Genomic DNA, 24,200 nt, shown 5'->3' on the forward strand with positions numbered 1-24,200 from the left:
CTAAAGGATCCATGGGAATCGAAGCCGAATGTAAGCAAGGGAGATCAAAATCCTAATAAAATAACATTTTCAGTTAGTTAAGTCACCTACATGGACTTTTTAGCGATGTACCTATTGTGTGCCTAGTTGGAGTTTTCAATACTTTCATACTGTTACTATCGCGCTATCGTAAACGCGAATTTATATAGAATTAAAACAGTTGTGCATTAGTGCCACTAGATGGCGCTGTTTCAATTCCTTAGAAATTCGCGTTTACTTTACCGCTTAATAGTAACAGTATCAAACTGCCACTAGGTCCTCTGATGTGTATTTGTGTTGCGGCGAGCACGTAAACTCGCGAAACGTCGAGTCTGTATCAGTGATGAGGCTCACGCGCGAGATGCGGCGCCGGAATGCGGCGCGGGCGCAGGGCCGGCGGCAGGCGAAAGTGGTGTTGTCGACAAGTGTGCTAATGCTATGGAAGTAAATCACCAGTTTCCCCGACACAGCACTCTGACGCGCGTGTATTGTCACGCCCTGCGCACGTGCCTCGCAAATAAACCAAAATTAAAATGACAGTCTCGTTACTATCCAATTAGTAGGGCAGCCTGCCTCGGGAGAGAGTACGAAAATAGTGGAATCTCTCCGGCTCCTTTGTCGTGGGGTTATTAAGGCTCTTTGTCATCTGCTTCATTGGTCCAGTTTGCCTTGGCTGGTTGCATCACGAGCTCTTTTAAGAAATTCCGAGTTAAAGTTATGTTCTACAAATAAAAAGGATGGAGTTGATGATTACTCACCAAGATATAGGTAATATCTATTCTCCGATTAGGCCATAAGTAAGGTCCTACAGTATTTTTTGTATGGATTAATTTGAAAATAACCAGTTTTCTATCCCAATTCTAAAGTACAATTCGCAGTCCGGTGGTCCGCAGTTACAAGTATATAAAAGGTTTTCGCAACGCAAACATTACAAGACAATATTCGTTTACAACTAATAAACGTTTGAGAGCCCAGTAATGGTGGGCTAATGACGTCGGCGCCATCCGACAAACAGATGCGATGGACATTTAAAATGCAATATTACTTACAGCGAGTCCTATTAATTGCTGGTAGTAAAGAATGAACTTAGATCCTCGGTGTCGTCGGAAAGGGATCATTTTAATGCAAAATAGAGTTGCTATAGCTGTGACTAGAGTTATGATAGCACCCAAACTAAAGTAGCGTTATAAACATGGACCTTATTAATAGAAAGCTAATTTTATGGAGATGGTTTCTTAGCCAGGTATGCTGTATACTTGTACTGTTAGGTTACTTATGTGTTCTGTGATATGATCAAGATCGGAAAAGCCCCTAGACTAAACAATTGTTCCTAAGAAAAGGGTATTCACAGTTCACAGACCATTTGTCAAACAGAGTCAACATATCTTGTGATCGATGTTATTAGATGATGAGACGGACAACTAAATGACCATATTAAGGGTCTAAATTTCATTTCTATACCTAAGTTTGTATAAGTATTAACCCAAAACAGAAGTTAAACATATTGGTTTGCTTGTCCAGTTGTCCGTATGCTGGAAATACTTTCAACCCAGCGGCCGCGCGTGCATTGCACTGTTACATCACACGCCGCACTTTCCCCGGCCACAGCAGGCAGCCCATGGGACTGCAGTAGAAATCGCCATCGGCATGCTTCAGGGCTACTTATGGCAAACTATCTACTCGTAGAATACTAGCACAGATTTGCTTTAGTTTAACTGACTCGTTGGAACGATGCTTACTTTGCGGTTTCGGCCTAACCTACCAGTACAAACTGCATGAAGACCATTCATCAGATTGATCCGAATTCGATGCTATTCTCATTGGCTTATCTAGGATTATTTCCTAGGCTATTGTGTTGTGTAATTATACGCCTATGGCAATTCTGTTGTTTCGATGGTACGGTGTAGTACTGCTGGAGTCTGTACATACCAATTCCTCACAGACCTATAAAACACAACTGTCGTGTTGAAGTTTGCTTGGTTAGATTTTGGTGCCTGTATGCGTCTAGGTGATATGTCAATTTCTTCTATGAGGACTCGACGATAAAAAAGAGAGCTCACATTAAACAATTTCTAAAATTCTTATCATTTTATAGCAAAGTTTTAATTTTCAAATGAATATTATAAAAGATTTTGACAACTTGTAACTTTAAAAATATTACAGTGCATTATAGGCAGAATTTCATAAAAAAGAAAAAGAAAAACAAAATGATATATTGTCGTATTTTGAATAACAAACAGACTGAGTCGCGGGTATTCGCTCTATCTAAATACCAAAGTAAATACAACTCGTGGAGATAGTTATAAAGCATTCGACACTTACTTGAGCAATTACGCGTAATGAGGATTGAGCATGCCGACGTAGAAAGTTCTAGAAAAAAGATAGGAAATAAAAGGAAGTGGACCCGAGTAGGGCGCTCTCTACCGCGCCCGCAGTCCGCACCGGTCCGCGGGAAACGGAATATAGACGCGCGAGTGGTACCCGGGCTTACTCTGCACTCCATAGATGTGATAATGCATTGCCATTTCCATTTTGTTGAAATTATACGTACTATAATGCTTACCCTAACTAAGAACATTCTGCACGCCACTGCTACTGCAATTCAGAAACTTTTCGCGGTTCCAGCCGCGTAGTTCGTGTTCCATTAGGATTAAGGGGATATAATATAACCTCAATATATATTCGTTAGGTATAATATATCTTGATAACTTCCCATGGGTAAAGGATCTTTTTAAATCTTATCTCTATAGTACCTACTCGCACATAGGGGTCGAATATAGAACCACCTTTTTTAAGTCGTTAAAAAAATAAAACTTGAGATGTGTCAAAGGACACCCGGATGGAACGAAGTTCGCTATCGCAATTGCAATCGCAATCGTTATTACAGTCGCTATCGCAATCACTATTGCTATCGCTATAGATATCATCGCTACCCTAGAGCTCACCAGCTGTCTCCAGCTTACAACTATAGCAAAAAGATTACCTACCCTCCTTCATAAGCAGTTGGGTAAAAAGTGTCGGTTTAACTTTTGGTCTCATTTTTTTCCGTCTTTCGCAACGCGCTGCATGGAACTTTGTTCTAATAAATATATACAGCTATGAAATAGATTTGTGGAGGTTAAGGTTTAACAAAAATAATAATTCATTTTGCTGTTTTCCATGAAAACTGGCAGAACTGAAGAACGAATTTTGGTTAAAATACAGTTAGGCTCTTAGTAATTATCTGCTACAAGTGATGTCTCTACCTGCCGGTAATCGCTGGTAAGTGCGCCCACACACGCACGCGCCTAAAGGTCCCTTCACATTCATCAGTCCGAAGAACATCGCTGATATACTTTAATCAACCATTAACTTAACGTGAACATATTTCTCCACTTTGTAGCTTTGCCACAGAAAACATTTTTTTGCATTATAAGCGTATGGCTGAGTTAGTATGACTCTGGACTGGTAGGATCAAAGAGTGTTTGAAACCTGAGTAACTTTAATCACAAGTTTTCGACTTTATCACCATAATAATTAATAATCTGACGTTGAAAATTTATTGTAAACAATGCTCACTTGAAATAAATTAATTTTGTATAATATACCCAGGTCCAATAGGTATTTTTTATTGCATTTATATGTACAAAGTAAGCTTGTTAAAGAAAATATATTTTCAAACATGTATTATGTATTTATATCATGAATTATTTGATAGCTTTTTATCCTTTGTCGAATAAATAAATGTAAATTTTAAATAATACCTCGTAGGTCCTATTATGTATTCTGTGCTAATACTCCAAGCCAAGACACCTGTCGAGTAGTTGCGAAGTAGAAATAAATGCCAATCACAAGTTATGTACCTAACATGTATGTCTCTCCGGGCAGTAAGTGGTAGAAACAATAAAGGTCAGTGAACTCCGCGCGCCGCGGGCTGGGAAAGCCGCTCCGTAGGAGACGCATGGGCTATCTGTTTAGTGGACACTACTCATTATTATATTGTAGTTTCAGAGCCTATTCAATGCAAACAACCAATAAAATTTTACCTATTTATTATGTTTATGCATATGTATAAGCCTTATCCTTTAAACAGTATTCTGTATTAATTCTCTATCTACATTAAAATCCGTTGAATACCTACTTGGTTTAAATAAAAGATCTAAGCGAATATACAACGGTGGCGACTTGATTTTATACTATGTAATGATAATAGTTGTTTTAGTCAATGGTGGTCTTATAGCGAAAAGCTTCGACCAACACCTTAAGAAGTTTTCGCTGTTGGATCAGGGTCGGGTACAGAAGGCAGTGATTCTTGAGACGGCGCGTATTGTGAGGAGGTTCCTCACTCTGGAGCCCTGACCACCGGTTGCTTGGGCACTCAAATTAACATTCACTCAAATATTACCATTATTAACATTGTTAAAAATTAAAAATAAAGAACAAATTAATGAGATAGATAAACAGTTATAATATTGAGATCTGCGTGTTCGACATTCAAGAGCCATGGTCGCCCTACAGATCTCAGGTTGTATCGGCGATCCATTCATACACGCAAAAAGCGAATCAACAAACGCCGTATGCCTTTCTCCCCACCCTCGTAAATTTATGGACTTACTTACATATGTTTTTACCTTCTTCTTCTTAGAGTGCCTCTCCATTACTGAAGGTCGGCGGTAAGCTTTCTAAACTTTTCCTTGTCCATGGCTAGGCGGAAAAGTTCTTCGACGGTCTTTATGCCAGTCCACTCCCTTATATTTCGTAGCCAGGACTTCTTTCTTCTTCCTACATCTCTTTTGCCTGCAATCTTGCCCATCATGATGGTTTGAAGCAAACGGTATCTTTCGTGTCGCAAAATATGCCCTAGATAGATATCTTCCGCTGCTTAATGGTCTTAACAAGCTCATTCTTCTTTTGCATTCTGGCAAGAACCTCATGTTTTTACCTATTCTTTATTAATTCGAAGTCCTAGTTGATAAATAGTTGTCAACGAAGTACCTACTTTACATTATAAGTAGTCGGCACGAATGGCCAGTCATTAAGAACACACGTTGGAGGGTAATGGAGGCGGCCACCGGCAGGGGGGCGACTCAGTCACGAACCGACTAACGACTAACGAGTCTTGTTACACTAGACGTTGCACTGGAGACTGCTTGTGACTCTGTCGATTACTTTGGCTATACTGCCCCTAGGCACTCTGTCATAGTGTGTGCTATCAATACATTTATATATAACTGGAGTGTCTGTGTGTGATTTCAATGAAGATGCTCACTTTTGAGTTGTAGATACTTGATACACACACTCGGTGGCTTAGGGAAAACTGTAAACCTACTGAAAATGCCTTCCAATTCTTCGCAGCGCATACATATGAGAAAAGGCCGAAGGAAACCACTCATCATCATCATCATCAATATCAACCTATTTTAATGGCCAACTAGGGGATATATGGATATTTTATTGTTGGATTTTGTAACAAAACATCATGATCACTAATGATAATGATAGAGACCGACGAGCTTAATTTAAAATCGACTCGTCATTGCTCGATTTACCGTAATCCAGGACCTCGTGACCTTATGTCACACAGAGTGACCACGGGACCAACGAAACATTTCAGTATCTAGATAAACACAAGTCCGTGACCGCAAAGTGTAGTCATGAATGAACCGGCACTCTCGCTCGACGAAACAGAAAGCTGTCGGACAGGTGCGGTGGCATACCGCGGCCGCGGCACTCGCCCACCACGCCACCACGCCACCACGATACAGTGCCACCGTGCCACCGTCACTTGCTCCGCGGATAAGGATAGACGGACAGACGGACACGACGAAACTATAAGGGTATCTTAACTACGTAAACTGAAAAATGTGAGAGCGTTTTTTTGTAGCTTCTAAAATGTAATGGGCCGGTTAGGATGCGATTTTTATGTTTGTCGTCACTCTAATAACTAACACAAAAGGGAATTTTGATGTGAACCCGATACGCGATATTTCAGCGCAACACAGCACGCGCTTGCGCAAGCCGCGTAACGCAAACCGCAGCGCGACATTACTTACCGCCACTTGCGACTGCGTAGAGTTGGCTACAGGGCAATCACATGTTTATTTTATTTTAAAATAATTTAATTTCTAAAATAAAACAAAAATTAACGAAGTTTTTTCACTTACTAGGTACTGCAGGCATGGGTATCTCATGATGTTGTCAAATATTAACCAATTTACAATTTTTTTTTGCTTGTTTCATCAAGTCAAAAAAATTCAAAACGTTCAATCATAGTAAAAAAAATAACATGCGAACATAATATGCAATAACGGTAGGTATTTACTAGAGTGCACTTATTGTGTAATGACAGACAAATTCAATAGTTCCGATTCGAAAAATGTAATAAAGTGTTTTGTATAATTATAAGCAAATGCATCAGTTCCTGCCGCAGTATCCTTTCTCGTAGACGGAAATAATTCAGTAGTGTGTAATTATTGAAGCAAAACGTATTTAGATTTAGAGCTTCCCTCCGTTAAGGATGTTCGTAATAGTCCTAAGTATGTTTTTGTGGTATATAATATTCTTCTATTTCGCTTGATTGTATTGGAGGGAAATGAAATATATGCCTCGATCATGAAGCCCTGGTACAAAAAAATCAAAAAAAAAATTATCAGTATTTAATTGGTTGTGTTATAATTGATCGTTAACATCTGATTTCTCAACAATTGTAGTAGGTAGGTAAAGATATTTAATAAAACAGCAGTTGGCCTATTCACTATTTTGGTCTTCTATCTATTAAAATAAACATCAAATCAATTGACAAAGTGTCACCTACCTACTGATAATCCACCAGTGAGCGCAAGATGTCATTTGTTACATAGAATCTCAATTTCGTACATAATAATATGTCAACTAGCATACGTCAAAGTTAGTGAATTAGTTTGCGGAAAGCAAATGTTTGAAAGGAATGCATCTCATACACATAAAGTTTCAACACAAATGCTTGGCGTCAGAATAGTCGGTTAAATTTTCCCACATAGTTTTGCTCATTTTGAGAGCAATATCTCCAGGTTACGAATAGATATCCAATAGAGGTCCAATCAAGTTAATTTGACACTTACCCTTTAATCAAGCCGAGCCACTTGTAGCAGCGAGCCGGCGCACCGTGTGAACTACGTTTGCGCAACTGAGCAGCGCGCTGTAAATCGAAGGAATACATTAAACATACATTAGGATACCTGTTGGCTTCGGACTAATGTTGCTCGCATTGGGCCGGCGGAATCTAGTTCACGATATCATAGTAGGTGCAGTTCTTGTGACATACACTAATGGGTTCATTAACTTTTTCATCGTCATCATTATTAGCCAAAGAACGTTCGCTTCTTAAATTATGCCTCTTTTTGACCACGACCTTGACGTCGTCTGCAACCAAGACGTTATCGGTCCTCCTAGTGGGGGATAGGACACTGAGTTTTCCGGCTCGTGGTCGTCATTCAAGCATCTTGGCACTCCAATGTCCATCGGCAAAGAATTTTACTATTTACTTGTAAATGTTGCTCGCAGAAGCGTAGAGCAAGGTGGTTAGTGTCACATCCTCCAACTCCTCTAAAAATTCTCTTCCAAGACTCCTAGAAGTACAGAGTCTGTCTATGAAATGTGCCATTAAAAACTGTCTGGTTACTGGTTTCGATTCTCTTGGTTGGAGGTGGATTGACCTTTATCTGTGTAGCGGTAGGTATTCTGAGTGTACTGTGCTGTTAACTATCGTGCGGTGCACTGTGATCTATCTCGAAACTTCGTATTTCGTAAATACTCCGCAGTCCTGTCCGTAGTACACGTGACCTTAGTACCGGCGAGTGCAACTTCGTTTTCAACTGTTTAATACAAATTGTATTACTAATAGAGCTCCTTGTATTGTAATTCATTCAGGCAACGACTAGTGTCGCTTATTTTAAAAGTTATTCATGAGCTGTAAACTAAACGTCGTCAAGTCAGTTTAGTAGATACATCGACTTTCCGTATTTTTTTTAAAAGACCTTTTTGTAACTATGCTTACATAGGGTATAGCCTATGGTTTTCGAATATTTTCCGTATTACTTGATCTGTAAGGCTTTGTTTCTTACCATTTCCATGATTCTTGGTCTATGAGTAGTTTTCTATAGGTTTCACTCCTTGGCGAATCTAAAAGTAGGCAATAAAAGAGAGGCCAAAGGCAAAGGCCTCATTGCTGATAGAAATCCTGATGACACAATCTTCGGTGGCACAAAGAGATGAATAAAATATAAATATTAATAATTAAACACAAACCAGATGTTTGAAGTTTTCTTAGCTAAAAAGCCCTGAATAGAAGGGCTATAGGCCCAGAGGCGTTATGTCAGCGCCAGTACCGTGCTAGGGCCGTCCCTTTCACCTGCTGGCGCGGTCTAGATCCAGGCCGAAGCAGGCCAAGACTAGCCACTGCGCCGGCGCTCAGTACGGAGGCGATGGCTTCACTACATTAAACGACAGTTTTACATTTAAAAAGAATCCTTCTTCTGTCGCCAGCGCGTATTACAGTGGTTTCGGTCAGAGGGGTGAGGGGCAGCATGGCTAGTTCAAACTAACACCTTGGTCAAGATTGTTTCTATCCCTGTAGCCACCGGCTTTTATTTTTGTTGGAACCCATCTCAACTAGATTGTTTGACTTTTAGCGGCTAAAACTTTCCAGCAGTTGGTGAGTAGGTACTTCTTTGGGCGCCCTCACAGTTTTCATAAGCGGGTGCACGTCTATTTATCATAAAATAATTATACCTAAGGCTTTCTTGGTATTCCAAAGGAACCCCAAGAACTGTATAATTAAATTAGTCATTGAAACAATTTCGAAATATTTAATTTAAAATAAAAGCTGTATCAAATTCCTTGTCGCAAGCGGCCCCGTGGCCGGCGCCGGTATTCAGTACAATATCAGCTATGTCTTAATGAGGCCCTTGCGCAACCAGTCACACCATCCCGCGGCGTGCCACGGGGCGGGACATATCCCCCTCGTAGGTACTTGTCTTCTACTAGATGCTATCAGTGATATACCTAGCTCATCACCCTTCGGTATCCATTAAGAATACCGAAGGGTGATGAGCAAGCTAAAATGGTTAAACAAAACAAATAATAGTGAAATATTAAGTAGAAAATCCTTAGACATATTTATATTGAAAACTAACTTGTAAAAGCAGAAGATTTTGTGTTACGATGGACAAATTATTCATCAGCAAGTATCCTATAATCGATAAATGATGGATCTTATTAGATTTCCTGTACCTCACTCGATGTAACCTGGTCCTGACCATTCTATACGTAGGCGCCATATTTTATTCAGACGACAGAATATTAAGTTTTTCTCTCTTTCAAGTTCAGTAGCATTTATTGAGAAGAAATCTTTGGTGTTGAGTCTTGCCCTTTAACCGTGGAGGTGGAGCTATCAAGACTTGAAATGGACTAATAATAATGAACGACATGAAAATCGGTCTGGTTACCACACGGTAACGTACCGGAACGCTAAATCGACGGCCTACCCATACAACACACGGTGTATACTCGTGTATAGTGCGTGTGTTAACAGTTAGATCGGCAATGGACGTGTGATTGGCCACGGCCGACCTTTGCCGCGTTGCCAAACATTGCTCAAACTAACGTATTGCTGTTGCGCTGTAGCCTGTTGCTGGCTGCAACAATCAAATACCACTTCGATTGCGAACATTCTTTATTTCTTAACGGTTTTGATTGCATATTTGCTGTAGACTCCATGAAGGGACAGCAGCGTCAGCCCTGAAGCTCTACTAGAGTTAAATCCGAGGGTTAGAAGAGCATAGGGGGAGAGAGCTTCTTTCTAAAGGCATCTCCTGGAGACTCAGACCTCGGTTTATAAGGGAATTGAAAGTGGGGCTTATGAGTTTAGTGAAATATAATGTCCCGATTCCGCCAGTAACCTTATGGTACTTCTTCTTCTTCTTAGAGTGCCTCTCCATTACTGAAGGTCGGCGGTCAGCTTCCTAAACTTTTCCTTGTCCATGGCTAGGCGGAAAAGTTCTGTCTTTATGCCAGTCCACTCCCTTATATTTCGTAGCCCAATTCCTACACGTCTTTTGCCTGCAATCTTGCCCATCATGATGGTTTGAAGCAAACTGTATCTTTCGTGTCGCAACCGTATGGTTGAAATCGCTAGATGTTATAAATGCAGAAGTCCATCCGATTGTCTCTTCAATGTTTTAGTGCGATTACCGTGAATACCGTAAATGCTCCATTATTCCGTGAACATCGATTGAGTAACTTGTAGTGAGCGACGAACTAAATACACTACACATTGCTAAATCGTTTTCACGTTTGTTTCTTAATTGAAAGCAAATACGATACGTTTCGCCTTCGACTATCGGTGTCACGCAGAGGCTGTCGACATGTGCACATGCGAGTACAGTGTCCTTCTACGTACGAGTACTTGCCTATGTATTCTGTGGTATGAGTAAATCATACGATATACCTTTTTGTTGATTTCAAAGAGTAGAACGTTAAGCAACAAACACTTTATGACGTTAATACTTACAACTAGCAGACGCCCGCGACTTCGCCTGCGTAGAATCCTTCCATAAAAGAGGATAATCCCACCGTTGTAATATTTATTACTTGTATATAGGTATGTATCTCAAAAGGTTTACTTCAACACTGTAAAAAGGTACCAACAATTTGTCATAATGTGTCAACCAATTTAGACATCTCCATAAATTGAATGTATCAATGAAAATCCATTCAGTAGTCTAGGAGCAACAGGTTTTATCAGTGTCCATAGTATAGCACTAGTTAGTAGCCATAAATCCCTCACTTGTCATGACATTCAGCAGGTGTTGCGCCGGCTGGTTGCGACACCGCGCCGCGGCTTGTGCAACCAGCAACCACAAGCTTTGCTGCGTACTTGTCCGTGATAGCAGGCCAGAAAAATATATTAATACATTTCTATCACTAAATTTCTAATACTACTACAATATTAATACATTTTGAATACTAGGATTGTTTGCAATAAGTAGTCTCTACTAGAAAGATTTGAAAAATTATTTCACCATCAGAATCCTACATTATCCCTGATGAACATAGGCTATATGTTATTCCCGTATGACGTATCCCCATGGATACGGGCACTTCGCGGATAAAACCGCGTGGCGTCTGCTTGTTTATATAAATTGTAATGCCAAATTGACCAGAATCAGATCTATTCTAAACCCCAAAAACTATCTAGCAATGCTTGAGACGTTACAAGAGTAAAAATGGATCGTAGAGAGACTCTTGGTTCGTGGAGAGACCGCAAAGTCGTTGTGAGACCCTTGGGTCGTGGAGAGACCCTTGCATCGTTGCATCTTGGAGTCGTTTTGTCATAAAAAATTTCGACTAGTGACAAAAGGGCTGGCTCTTTACGATTTGGCGGTAACGATCATCCATTGTCAGTGTACCTATTGTTTGTTGTCATCATTTGATGTGGGAAGTTTATTGATTTGTATAGTATAGCTATTAGAAAAAGCTTAAGTTTCTTATTGAGTTCTTTCTCAATAAAAGAAAATGGTCAAGGTGCAGTCCACAATGAAAACTGTCGATTAGGAAAAAATGTTTCTTTGCATTTCTCGCTTTCGCGGATTGATTTGGGAGAATGACATTGTTATCTGTTTACCTTGAGGAAAACAACGGTTTCAATATTATGTATATTTTTCAATAGAATTTCGATCGTTTATTCAGAGCAGTTTCGGCATTCAGAATATTTACAAATATTTTCCAAATATACCTACGTGATTTTTGCAATCATTATTTTCCAAAATATAAGATGAAAGTTTATCTATACGAGTAGATTTGAAATTTATGTTAAATATTTGTATTTAGGCCAAAAAAATCATTGGCCAACAAAAAGATGAATGATGTTCCTACATAGGCGTATATAGCGGGTGGGCCGGGCCCACACCAGAATGGTCCAGTGCCCACTCTAGAATTCTGGGCTACCAATTTAAAATTCTATGATGGATGCCAAAACACAAAATATAGAAAGAAAAATCAATAAAATCAGTCGACCCGTTTTAGAGGCCAGCGTCCACAAACATTGTTAACGACATTTCTATAATGAGTGTCAACTCTGTTCAGCGGCATGTAAGTGGCTGGGCCCACCTTAAGGGGCCACCCTAGGAAATAATCCTAAATACGCCAATGTGTACCTAACTAATAGCGCCGCACCGCTTAATCACAAAGAACCACTTGAGAATTTAACTATATAGATAAGTGAAATGATAGATCCATAATCAAAAAAAAAGTATTGACAAGTCATGGAAATCATCATCGATATCCGGCATAAACGAATTCCTAATAAGGCATCGGATGACTGATATGAAACATTTAAAGCATTTGGTGTTCCGAGCAGCGGGCGCGGGCACGGAAGGAAAGTCGCAGCGGACTTCGCGTGCTCACACACGTCATTGCTCTACTATCTACATAGTGTTATCAACCCATATTCCGCTCACTGCTGAGCTCGAGTCTCCTCTCAGAATGAGAGGGGTTAGGCCAATAGACCTCCACGCTGGCTCAAAGCGGATTGGCAGACTTCACACACGCAGAGAATCAAGAAAATTCTCTGGTGTTTCCTCACGATGTTTTCCTTCACCGTTTGAGATACTTGATATTTAATATCTTAAAAAGCACACACCTGAAAAGTTGGAGGTCATATCCACTGGGCTATTACGGCTTAAACAGTACTTACCTTTAAAACACGTTTTTTATAATCGCTTTAATATGAAATGTTTAAATTTTTTTTCGCTATGAAATGTTATAATTTTGTTAGAAACTTTCGGAAGTTAGCTTATAAATAAAGCATTTTAAATAATGCACATAATTAGGACTTAATCAATTTTATCAGTTCTTTTATATTTGCAAAAATATTTTCACTTACATGGTGAAATCATTTCTTTCTACTACACTAAGATATTTTCGATATGATCAGTGTCCTACGTTACCTACTTATTTAGGTAAATTTTGATTGACTTAACTCTACCTATGCACATTTCTGTAAAAAATTATCCACAATAACCTGCGAAGCGTATTTTCTCTATCATAGTCCAGTTATTTTAGGTTTCATCTGGGGAAAAATTCCTAGTGAGCTGAATTTTTGTATACACCTTTATTATGGCGTTATTATGAAGTTGTGAAAAATCGACATCGATATCGTGTCGGCTAAAAAAATTACAGAGGTCAAAAGGTCACGAAAATCAGTTTTTTGCAAATATTTCGCGACTTATTGCTCGGACGTCAATAGAGGTCATTATAAAAATTGTTCCTCATAAAATTGTCTACAAAAAATGTCTCTTATAGTTTTTCTGTAAAATTAACGGTTTTCCGATCTTAGCGCTGAGAAAGCGACTATATTGTGACGATGCACTCGTTTCCTCACCACCTTCGAGGTAGAATGCAAGGCGCGTTTTTTACATGGTTTCCTCCGTAGACATAATCCATGATATATAATGAAAGTTTATTTTAATTAACAATTAATATTTTTTTATCAAAATTTTGAAAAATACCGAAAAAAATAAATTTTTGCGAATAATTTTTTTTTATTCATTGTCAATATTTTCAGCTTCACTATCGTTATTGGCTACTGACAAAATGTCAAGTGGAGTTATTTCTTGATTTAAATCTACATCTTCATCATTTTCATCATTCGTTGACTCTGCGTTTAAGCATGACTGGCCGCGGCAATGCCCACAAACTTTTGAGCATCTCAATCCAATTTTTTTGCATCCACATTTGCCGCCACAACCTTTTGTACAATTACAAAAGATTGTATTCAGTAGTTCATCGGGTGCTGGTGGTAATAAAGTCATTATTGGATGCAGCATATCATTTTTTAACTCCCAACCCCACTGTTCTGGATCGATGTCTCTTCCTAGCCAGGTTTGTATTTGGTAATATGCTCGAAAAATATGCTGTTGAGCTGAAGAAGTAGGTGGTAATGAAGGAAATTTTACAGCTGTACTTTGTCTTGTTAATTTAGCAAAGCTGTAGCTTTTATCTGTAATTATCAATTGAATTTTCTGATTTTGGAGCACCGTATACAGCTAGTAGAAAATGTATTCCAGTATTGACAATGACATCTCGAGAGCAATTTTCTTGTTGGAATATTTCTGTACAATTGTTTAAATCGGGTCTTTTTTCAAACATCTTCATGACTTTCAATTTTCCTTTTCCAAAAAGTGCTGAAGTTGTATCGCATCCGGTCATGGCATGCAGAAACAGAATATTTTTTTTGCAATGTGGATACTTGTTGAGGCTATCAGTCGAGTATATTTTTGTTTCAGCATTGTTTTTTCCTGGTTTTTTGAAAAAAAATGATGTAGATTGATCAAGTATTTGAGTGCGTGCTATGAGTATACTCAGTCTGACTGGCAGTAGCAGGTATAAAGGGACGGGTCTCGGAACAATGAAATACGAAACATCAGCCATTGAAGGTCATTAGAATGAGATATAGTACGTCTTACTAAAAACCTAAACCCCTATACGATAAATATATCTTTCTGGAAACATCTAAATGTAAAATAAAAGATTTAGAGACATTTACAAACATTACTAAAAAGCAATAGAGTTTACGCCTTGGTGTACGGTATACAATACCGTATGTGAGTACATTCTTGCCGCTTTCTCAGCACTATGATCGGAAAACCGTTAATTTTACAGAAAAACTATAAGAGACATTTTTTGTAGACAATTTTATGAGAAACAATTTTTATAATGACCTCTATTGACGTCCGAGCAATAGGTCGCGAAATATTTGCAAAAAACTGATTTTCGTGACCTTTTGACCTCTGTAATTTTTTTAGCCGACACGATATCGATGTCGATTTTTCACAACTTCATAATAACGCCGTAATAAAGGTGTATACAAAAATTCAGCTCACTAGGAATTTTTCCCCAGATTGGGGTATAAATTGCCTAAAATTACTGGACTACACTAGTATTAGCCCAACAGTAACATGAAATCCCTATATGATCTAACTACGTAACATTTTCTAGTTTACTACTATGGAAAATTTGTGAATTAGTTTAGTGGTTATGGTTGTAAAAAGTTTCAGTGTTAGATAACTGATATAGCACCTTGCGTGACCACATCATCACTGCGACGGCAAAAAATCTCATCTCTTTCTCCATGGCGACTAGAAAGTTCATTGTAGCCGGAAGCGTTACGTAACGCCATCGATGATCGCTATCTGCGGTGTACATCTGCTGGCTGCTGTCAATATTACGTGTACAGATTTCTCAGGCATCATCGATTACAGAGGCCTTTTGTAATGTCAACAATTCTTTTTTGGATTTATATGAAGAAGACGGGAAGAACAGCAAGGCTCATAAAAACCACCGCCTACAGTAGTCAAAGATATATCCATCAGCGACAACAAAAGTCAAGATCCTGAACTTTGTGACGTCACCCAGGCGTTAAGTCGCTCACGATTGGTTTCACTTAACCCTCAAATTGACGTATTCTCTACTTTGTCCAAGCTGGTATTCGAGTCGCACAAGACACACAGTCTCATAATGTATTTGCCCCGCTGTCTTCTATCCTTCGGGCTCAACTCTGGCAAAGTTACTTTTAGCGCTCGCCAACATCCTTCCGCTGCTAAGATCCCGTTACGGAGCTTTTTAAAAAAAAAAAGCATAGAGTACCTAATAAGTTTTACACTACACTACAAAGAATCCCCATAACTAGCAATACTTAGCAAGTGTCATTAAATTTTACGTGCTTGTAATTTCACTGGCAATCATTCGAACCTGAACATATGGTGTTGTTTAGTCCTTGGCAAAAGACTGACTAATTTCGGCTCAGCAGTCGATGTCGTGTTACAAATTGAAATTAGTCAGCGTGTGAGTTTAATAAACTGTACCCTTACAGCCAGTTTCTTCATGTAAAGCTAAAGTAACAGTAAAAGTAATAAATAGTAAAGAAGACTATTTTTCAGTGAATAAGACCGTCACTTTTGATTTATGACGTTACTTTGACTGTTACTTGCGATGAAGAAACTGGCCGTTTGTGTATGTAGATATGTTTTCTTTGCCGTACTACCGCACTCGAACCTTTATACCGTGTTGGATTGAAACATAACTGAAAAACAGCTGAAATAGCAGTCCAGCCTCTGTAGCCAAGTGGCATGCTGGTTCTCTTTCTACGATCACTAACGCTTCGAAAACTAGAAAAATGTATGAGAATGACAGATTTTGATCACGTGACCTGTCGATAGCAAATGTCCTGTCGTTAGTGATCGTAGAAAGAGAACTGACGTGCCACTTGGCTACAGAGGCAGGGCGGTAGCTCCACTGCGCTGGCGAAGTAACAGAGTCTTCCATAGTGGCTATTGTGGCTTTTGAAATTTGATTCTCATCAAAAATTTTTAATCGCAACAACTATTAAAAAATAATTTAATCAAAAATTACGTTAGCAATAAAAAACGAAAGCACACCAATTAATTAGTAAAAATGAAAGTGGTCAATAAAATATATTTTGCGTTAGAGACGCGTTTTATGTGTTATGCTAATGAACTAAAATGTACGCAATATATGGTAATCGCTGACCCACTTGGCAGCGGGGGCTGCGGGCTGCCGGTCGTCGGTTCGAATCCGAAACTTGATCATTTTGCAGATTCTACCACGCGAAACATTATTTAGTTTCCTCTTTATGTAACGTATTTAAAGAAAAAAAACGGTACGCGAACACGTCAGCCCCCCCTAGCCAAGTGGCATGTGGATTCTCTTTTTACGATCGCTAACGCTTCGAAAACTAGAAAAATGTATGGGAATGACAGATCTTGATCACGTGACCTGTCGATGGCAAATGTCATCCTCGTACATCTTTCTAGTTTTCGAAGCGTTAGCGATCGTAGAAAGAGAATCGACGTGCCACTTTAGGAGGGCAGGCATATTAAAATATTGTTTACAAAGTAAAAATATATTTCATGTTATCAATGAAGAAAAAGTTACCTTCTTATATTAGAATAGAAAATAGACAATATTTAAGTAGATGTTTGTTTCCTTTAAATGTGGGTGAAACAGTTTTTCATTATACGAGTACATATCCACTTTTGTATACAGTAGTACAACTTGAAACTTGTAAAAAGCATAGGAAATGGTAAAAATCGAAGCAGGTAGTTATAAGTCAGGCATTGGAAAGTTGCGTACAGATCGAAGTGACGACAAATCGCCGCGTTTCTCCCATCCGTCGTAGACCGTCGCTCACGGCGAGACGATTCACGGCAAAGTGTCAGATGCACTCATTTGACAAATCTCACCAAATCTCATTCAGTTTTTATCCTGGTCACCAACATATTATATTGCCTCTACAATGTTTTATTGCTAAAATGTTCGCCATGAAACAGTGTAGAGGTTATAAGTGATTGTTTTTGAAAAAAATATCCAAATTAATCAATTATTCTTCAGTTTTCATCGACAATTTGTGTTTGCTCTACAGACTGAGCTAATAAATCACGTAGCGGTTCGGCTAACTGATAGTGCGTCCAGTGTCGTACTATACCATTCGAAGATGGTCACTGTAATTTTTTTAAACTTATAATACATCTGAGCTCACAACCTCTGAAACCCTTCGGACCGTGGGACCGTGGTCACAGAAAACATATGTACAAGGTGACATTTTGCCAGGCTGCCCTATAGTTTCTTACCCCACACACAGAGTGCAATTATAGTGATGTAACTCTCAAAGTAATGTATGTCGACATCTTCACCGACATGTATAATGAGCTTACAAATCTTAATAATTGTTCTATATATTATTTTAAGAAACTATTAAGAGCAATATTAATAGTGTCGAAATATCCAATTTAATGTTAGCAAGACTAACTAAAAATTAATTAGACATGTTTGTGTCTGAAGGAAAACTTGTACAGAACATTGTGGGCAAAGATAGCGCTGGCAACAGTTGTTGCTCAATAATGTTGAACAATAAATGTTTCAACTTGGAAAAAACATTTTTTTATACAAGTATCGCTTAGTTACAAATACGAGTTATTGAAGTAGGTATGTGCAAAGGATTTGAGTGATGAAGTTCCTAAAAATATTTTTTTATTGTTTCGCTTTTCTTTAGATAGTACCTACACAGTACACACACCTTTATAAATAAACCTAAAACGCATACATTTATCTAAAATTTTACATATTATATTAAGTCTGTTGTCAGAAAATTGTCTAAATTCACACTTAAGGCCTGTTACGTAACCCACTTGGCAAAATACGAAATATTGGTAGATTTAATGAGATAGTTACCAACTTAAAGAAAACTTATTGAATAGATAGTTGGCAAAACTACAAGAAGTTGGTAAGAATTTAAATTGGTAATTAATTTGCAGTTCCCACGAGCCACGACAGTGTTTAGGCTTTATGACCTACATACATAGATCGCTAGAAGTCAGGGCTTATAAACCATTTCTAGTATTAGAGCGATTCAAAGTCATTTAAAGGTGGGTACAGATTGGTGCAATGCAACATGTAATGCAACATGCAATGCAAGAATTTGACGTCCACATTGCTGCAATGTATCACGAATGCTCGTGGTTTGGACGCCTCGCGCGCACGAACTGCGCCTGGGTTGCGCACGCTCCGAGCGTTACAACTCGTGCGCGGTTCGATCCGAGATTTGTCGGTTTTTGGTACGAACACAAAGGGGCGCGATGTGTGCGCAGGACTGAGCCGACTGATTCGTAGACAATGCGCGTACTGTACTGTACAATGTCCAAGGCAGCAGGGAACATGCAATGTAAGGCAGGAGATTACATTACATGTTGCATTGCACCAATCTGTACCCACCTTAATGTATCCTCTGGTTTCGCTGGCTGTAAAAGTTTAAAATGTCGAACTTCATTTTTAAAAACTTCTATAATAATGAGTGTTCTTCAATTCCAAAATCCCAAATTCGGCCCACTAACCGCAAGATTCTTCAAATCAGACCGATAGTTCTAGAGATTGACATAATATATAACTCTCTGATACTTAAATTTTATGCAGTTCAAAACTACTTGAGAAGATTATTGACCTAATTTATTCCCTTATTTGAAAGCAAATAGAAATAAGGGGTGAAATATACTGTTTGCACCAAATGTTGACGATCGCTGCTATAGTGACAAGGACACCAAATTCGTAGTTAGGACCGGAAAGTGTAGTTTTTGTTGCATCTAGCTCACATTGACACCTGTATCCGGCGTGCGGTTGATTTCTAACTAAAATTGATTTCTGACTAAAAATATCTCCACATGATCGAATATTCAATAGGTATTCAGAGATATCAATTTGTGGATATTTTGGCAATGCCATACATACAAATGACGTTCTAACAAGAAAGTATTATTTACATATTACATTATTAAACTTGTGTGTCTATTTTATCTAGGTACATATCGATCATAGAGAGAAGCCTGGGTCATTCGTTAACTCCTACGTCCATCAACTTTTCGAACTAGGTATGTGCCCGGCTTGTTGAGTTATATCGGTGATTTATGTTCTTCTGTGAATCATCACACTGATTTGCTCACGCAGAGATATTCCGGGCATACTTTGTTCTGACTCTGAGTCTTCTTATGAAAAGGAAAAAAAGGCTTCAAGTGAAAAGGAAATATGAAAACGTCCTTAGTTAGCTATATTTAAGTCGCGGACACGTATGTCGTAGCTGGCAACACGCACTGTTTGTAGACTTTCGACATCAAGCACTGAGAAATTTTGGATAGTCCCTTCTTGGATAGTTTCTTAGAGTATACTTCTATTTAGTTCTAAAATAGTAAAGACCGCGGCTAAATGTTCCCCGGTTAAGTTCTTTTACCCCTCAATACATACTCTAGATTATAAGTAGTAGGTAGGTACTTTGAATCTCTCTCCAGTCGATCCCTCATGACTGAGGATCGTGACCACCTTGGCGAGTCATCTTTCGGTAGATCGAGTACCGTCGCTGGTCATTTGGACGGCACTGTAAAAGGTGCGGGCTCCTGTTTCCTTGAGAAGATCCGACCATCGGGTTGGAGATCTACCTCGTGGCCGTTTGCCTTCCACATTTTCCACCACAACAATTTTTTCCAAGTTGAATTCCAACTTTGACAGTACCTAAGTATAAAAAAATGATGTAATGGCAAGAGCTAGGGGTTCCATTGTCGTGATCTTTTTTATAGTGCCATATGACTAGACTCTAAAACCCATTCGCTAGTCTAGAGTCTGCATTAGTAGTAGGCAGGAGTAGTAGTTGCAGAATGTAAACAATGTAAAGGCCACGCCGCGAATCAACAACACGCCAAGTGATTGACAGATGAGTAACTGTACACTGTAGCTGGTGGAAGTGGCCCGCCTTGGTACACTTGCCGCACCGCACCGCGCCGCACCAGTCGCCACGTTCAGCCGACTGTACGCTACGCGACTGACTACTTGTCTAGCGCTTGCGTACTCCGATATGTACATCTAAAAGTTTAAAACTGGCTTGGAAATCTCGAACCAAACTTCTTTTCAACCTTAAAGCTCTTGTGTTTAATAAAGCGATTTGAACACCTTCTGGCGCAGTTGGTAGTGCTGCGGTTCTCGACAGAGAGATTCTGGGTTGAGGGTTTGATTCCCTCGGCTCATTTTAGGATATAATATTTTTCAAATAGTCTTCGTTGGTAGACTTCGACCGTGGCTAGTCACCATCACACCGTACAGCCAAGTGATATAGCGTTCCGGTACGAAGCCGATCGAAACCATCAGAGGTGTGGGTAGAAACGTCTTCTAAGTAAGTCCGCTTCCATCTTAGACTGCATCGTCATTTGATCGCAGTCAAGGGCTAACTTTATATTAAAGATTAAAAAAAAACATGCCTAAGTAGCTATAATGCAAGCAATACCATAATATATCTAATGGTACCTTGTTGTCTGCTGTAATGACAACAGGACAAAAACCTCACATATACGAGTATCTGCAATATCGTTGGTGAGAAAAAGCATATTACAAAACTTGAATAAGAAGAGCCGTGATAACCCAGTGGATATGACCTCTGCCTCCGCTTCCGGAGTATGTGGCATCGAATCCGTGCATGCACCTCCAACTTTTCAGTTGTTGTTGTGAAATTAAATATCACGTGTCTTAAACGGTGAAGGAAAACATAGTGAGGAAACCTGCATACCAGAGCAATTTCTTAATTCTCTGAGTGTGTGAAGTCTGCCAATCCGCATTGGGCCAGCGTGGTGGACTATTGGCTTAACCCCCTCTCATTCTGAGCACTCCAGCTCAGCAGTGAGCTGAATATCGGTTGAAAACTACGAATGAGAAGCTATATATTCCAGTCCCCGGCACTGAGCTGGCAGTCATAACATAAAGTAAACAGTCTAATGAATATAATACACGAGTGCATTACTCAAGGTGTTATTCAATCCGCGAGTAGTGTTTACAGCCTGAGGTTGAATGGGACCGCAGCGAGAGGTGAGCCGCATTCCGCCGGCGTATCGCCAGATCACTTCACTCGTTCGCTAAATACGTTTAGCTTATAGCAATCATGTCTATGATTTGATTAGATGTATTGTCTATTCTGGAATCGAGAGGATCAGTTGTCTTTGCTCTAGTTCAGCTAGTTTACCCGCAGTTGCCTAGTCTACCTTCTACAACTTTAGCCCTAGCCCCAACTCTTCATAATTCAATAGATGGTTACTACCTGTTCAATTTTAAGAACATCGCAAGTATCCAAATAATAGTGATTCAATAAGACTCGTGGGGGACCTGACCCAGAATTAAAGCTAAAGTTGTTTAAAATAAAACCGTCTGCATAAAATTATTTTTGTTATCAATGGGGAGATTTGCTGTCATCTGAAAACTTTAATAGGTGTACGTGAAGGCATAGGTTCTAAAAACGCTGTGTCAATCTGGCACTTCATGTACGTGTAGTGTAGGAAGTGTACAGGCGTGTACACTGAACACACTGCGCAGTGCTGCTCGGCGGCGGCAGGCGGCGGCAGGCGGCAGCATCGCCCACATTCCGTAGTGCTGGCATCAGCAAATGCCGCCGCGTGACCGGCGAGCCCCTCGCGCGCACGACCGTACTCTGCATCGGCCTCATGAATTACTTGTTGCTTTGGTTTGGCGATGATGAAACTTATTTATTTTATTCACTGTCACATATTATCTAAGATTGTTCAATACTAAGACGTGGAATATAGGTACTCGTATATGCCACAAAAACAAAACTTGCCACCATAAATATTCCTGCGCTAATCGAGCCGTTAGGAATCAGTCGGGATGATGGTAAGAGACCTGATGGATTGACGCTGGTTCCCTGGGAAATGGGGCGGGCCCTAATGTGGGACGCTACATGCGTCGACACATTAGCACCGTGTCATATCATGGAGACAGAATCAAGACCGGGAGCCGCAGCAGAAAAAGCTGAAACCGGTAAGTGGCTCAAGTATGCCTCTCTGACAGAGAGTTACATATTTGTACCTTTTGCCGTGGAGACCCTTGGGCCATGGAGTCGCAGTGCCAAAAAATTTTTCCGTACTATTTCACCGCGGCTTGTTGCCTCGACTGGTGACAGAAGGGCTGGCTCATTTTTTGCGCATAGGATCAGCCTGGCTGTCCAGCGCGGAAATGCAGCCAGTATTCTTGCCACCATTCCACGTGGGCATGATTTGTATAGTTATTAGGATAAGTTAGCTTAAGTTCCTTATTGTATTCTTTCTCAATAAAAAAAAAAAAAAACAAAACTTGTAAAATCTTATCAAGTCTCGCAACTTAGTTCTACCGTAAAAAATTGTGAGATCTATGGATAAGCCCAAGTCGATTACTTTATTAAGTCCCAAGTCCCAACTTTAAGGATTTTCTGTCTTAAGATATTACGTAATTAGTTAACCTAATAACTTCTTACAATCATATCAATATTAAAAAATCCTTTGAATTTTAAATATCATAAATTAACATGTCCTTTAAATATATCGTGTATAAACTATGCCTGATTGGTTACTGAAAATTAAGGCTTCTGGTTTCATCCATAACGAAACTATAGGGGTCGAAAGAGGCTCGAATTGCTACGAGAAAAGTATGGTACGGCCGTGTCGCTTTGCTACTCGTCTTGGAGGGGCACTGCGATGCCCAGTTTACTTGTATATACATTTTATTCATAATCTCAATATAAAGACAACATAAAATCGATAGACCTTGCACAGGTACCGTACTACTAGATTAATATTAAAATATTGTTATTAGAACATTGCACCGCAATGTTGGCAACTAGTCGCTGAATGTGCCGCTTGTCCGCAGCTGGGCCGCATGCCGCTGAGCGTGGTGGTGCCGCCCGCGCCGCGCTACGCCACGCTGCCGCTGCCGCCCGCCGCCTACGCGCCGCCGCTCTACTACCCCGTGCCCGACGCGGTACGTACCAGCCCGATTGTCCGCTCAGCGATATAAACTTTTGAAACATTATTTACATATTGATTATAATGATCCTATAGAGATAGAACTATTGTGATATTATTCTGATGTGGTTACGTGATCTTTGATCGGAAACGAGACCTGATCCCGATCGAGATAGTGTGTCTGCTACTGTGTACAATAATGACTTTTTTCTTTTTTGGCCAAATAATGTGAACATGGTAAAGCTGTATCTATTCGCTGTGCTATTCCAGCGCGTCCGCCGCCGCCGCTCGCCGCGACAGTCGCGCACGGAGCGCGCGCGGCGCACGCGCGCACGTCGCGACGAGTCGCAGCTGACGCGCTCGCTGGAGCGCATCCACCGCAAGCGGCGCTCCGAGCGAGACCACCCCACCGTCGACGACTTGAAGAGGACTTACACGGGGCTGGACAGGTTGCTACCACTGTTACTAATATTTAATAGATTAAAAATTGCTGAATTCAATATTCTTCCTTATAATTTAAAGACTACTTATTATAGGTAAATAGATAGATATTCTTTAAATTGTTTCAGATTGCTCCCATAAAACTTTTATTGAAATCAGTTCAGTAGTTTTCAGTCCTTGTAGTCCTTCAGTTGTAACATGTTTTTTATTGTAACATAATATTGAAAAGTAAAACTGCAAGTGTTAGAAATATTAATATTTTAAGCATTTTTTAAATTTTTGATTGCACCGAAAATGAAAGAGTTACATAGTTTAAGGTATAGATTAATAATTTATAAAATTTAGTGCGTTTATAATCACTATGTATTTCAGCAAATGATCGTTTAG

At 39.6% G+C, this 24,200-nt stretch overlaps 1 protein-coding gene across 3 annotated transcripts in view; it reads left to right on the top strand.

The window, feature by feature from the left end:
• The window catches only part of LOC112051460 (uncharacterized), a 47,956-nt gene that overhangs the window by 20,086 nt on the left and 3,670 nt on the right, over positions 1 to 24,200 (top strand). For all 3 annotated transcript variants that reach the window (XR_008251245.1, XM_052884192.1, XM_052884193.1), the window contains exons 5-6: positions 23,278 to 23,388; positions 23,643 to 23,821. Coding sequence is in view for 2 of the 3 variants with exons in the window: in XM_052884192.1 (XP_052740152.1) it covers positions 23,278 to 23,388; positions 23,643 to 23,821 (290 nt within the window). In the remaining variant the exon portion in view is untranslated. The remainder of the gene's footprint in view (positions 1 to 23,277; positions 23,389 to 23,642; positions 23,822 to 24,200) is intronic.

This window comes from Bicyclus anynana, chromosome 11, assembly GCF_947172395.1.
Source record: "Bicyclus anynana chromosome 11, ilBicAnyn1.1, whole genome shotgun sequence".
Classification (NCBI taxonomy): Eukaryota; Metazoa; Arthropoda; class Insecta; order Lepidoptera; family Nymphalidae; genus Bicyclus; species Bicyclus anynana.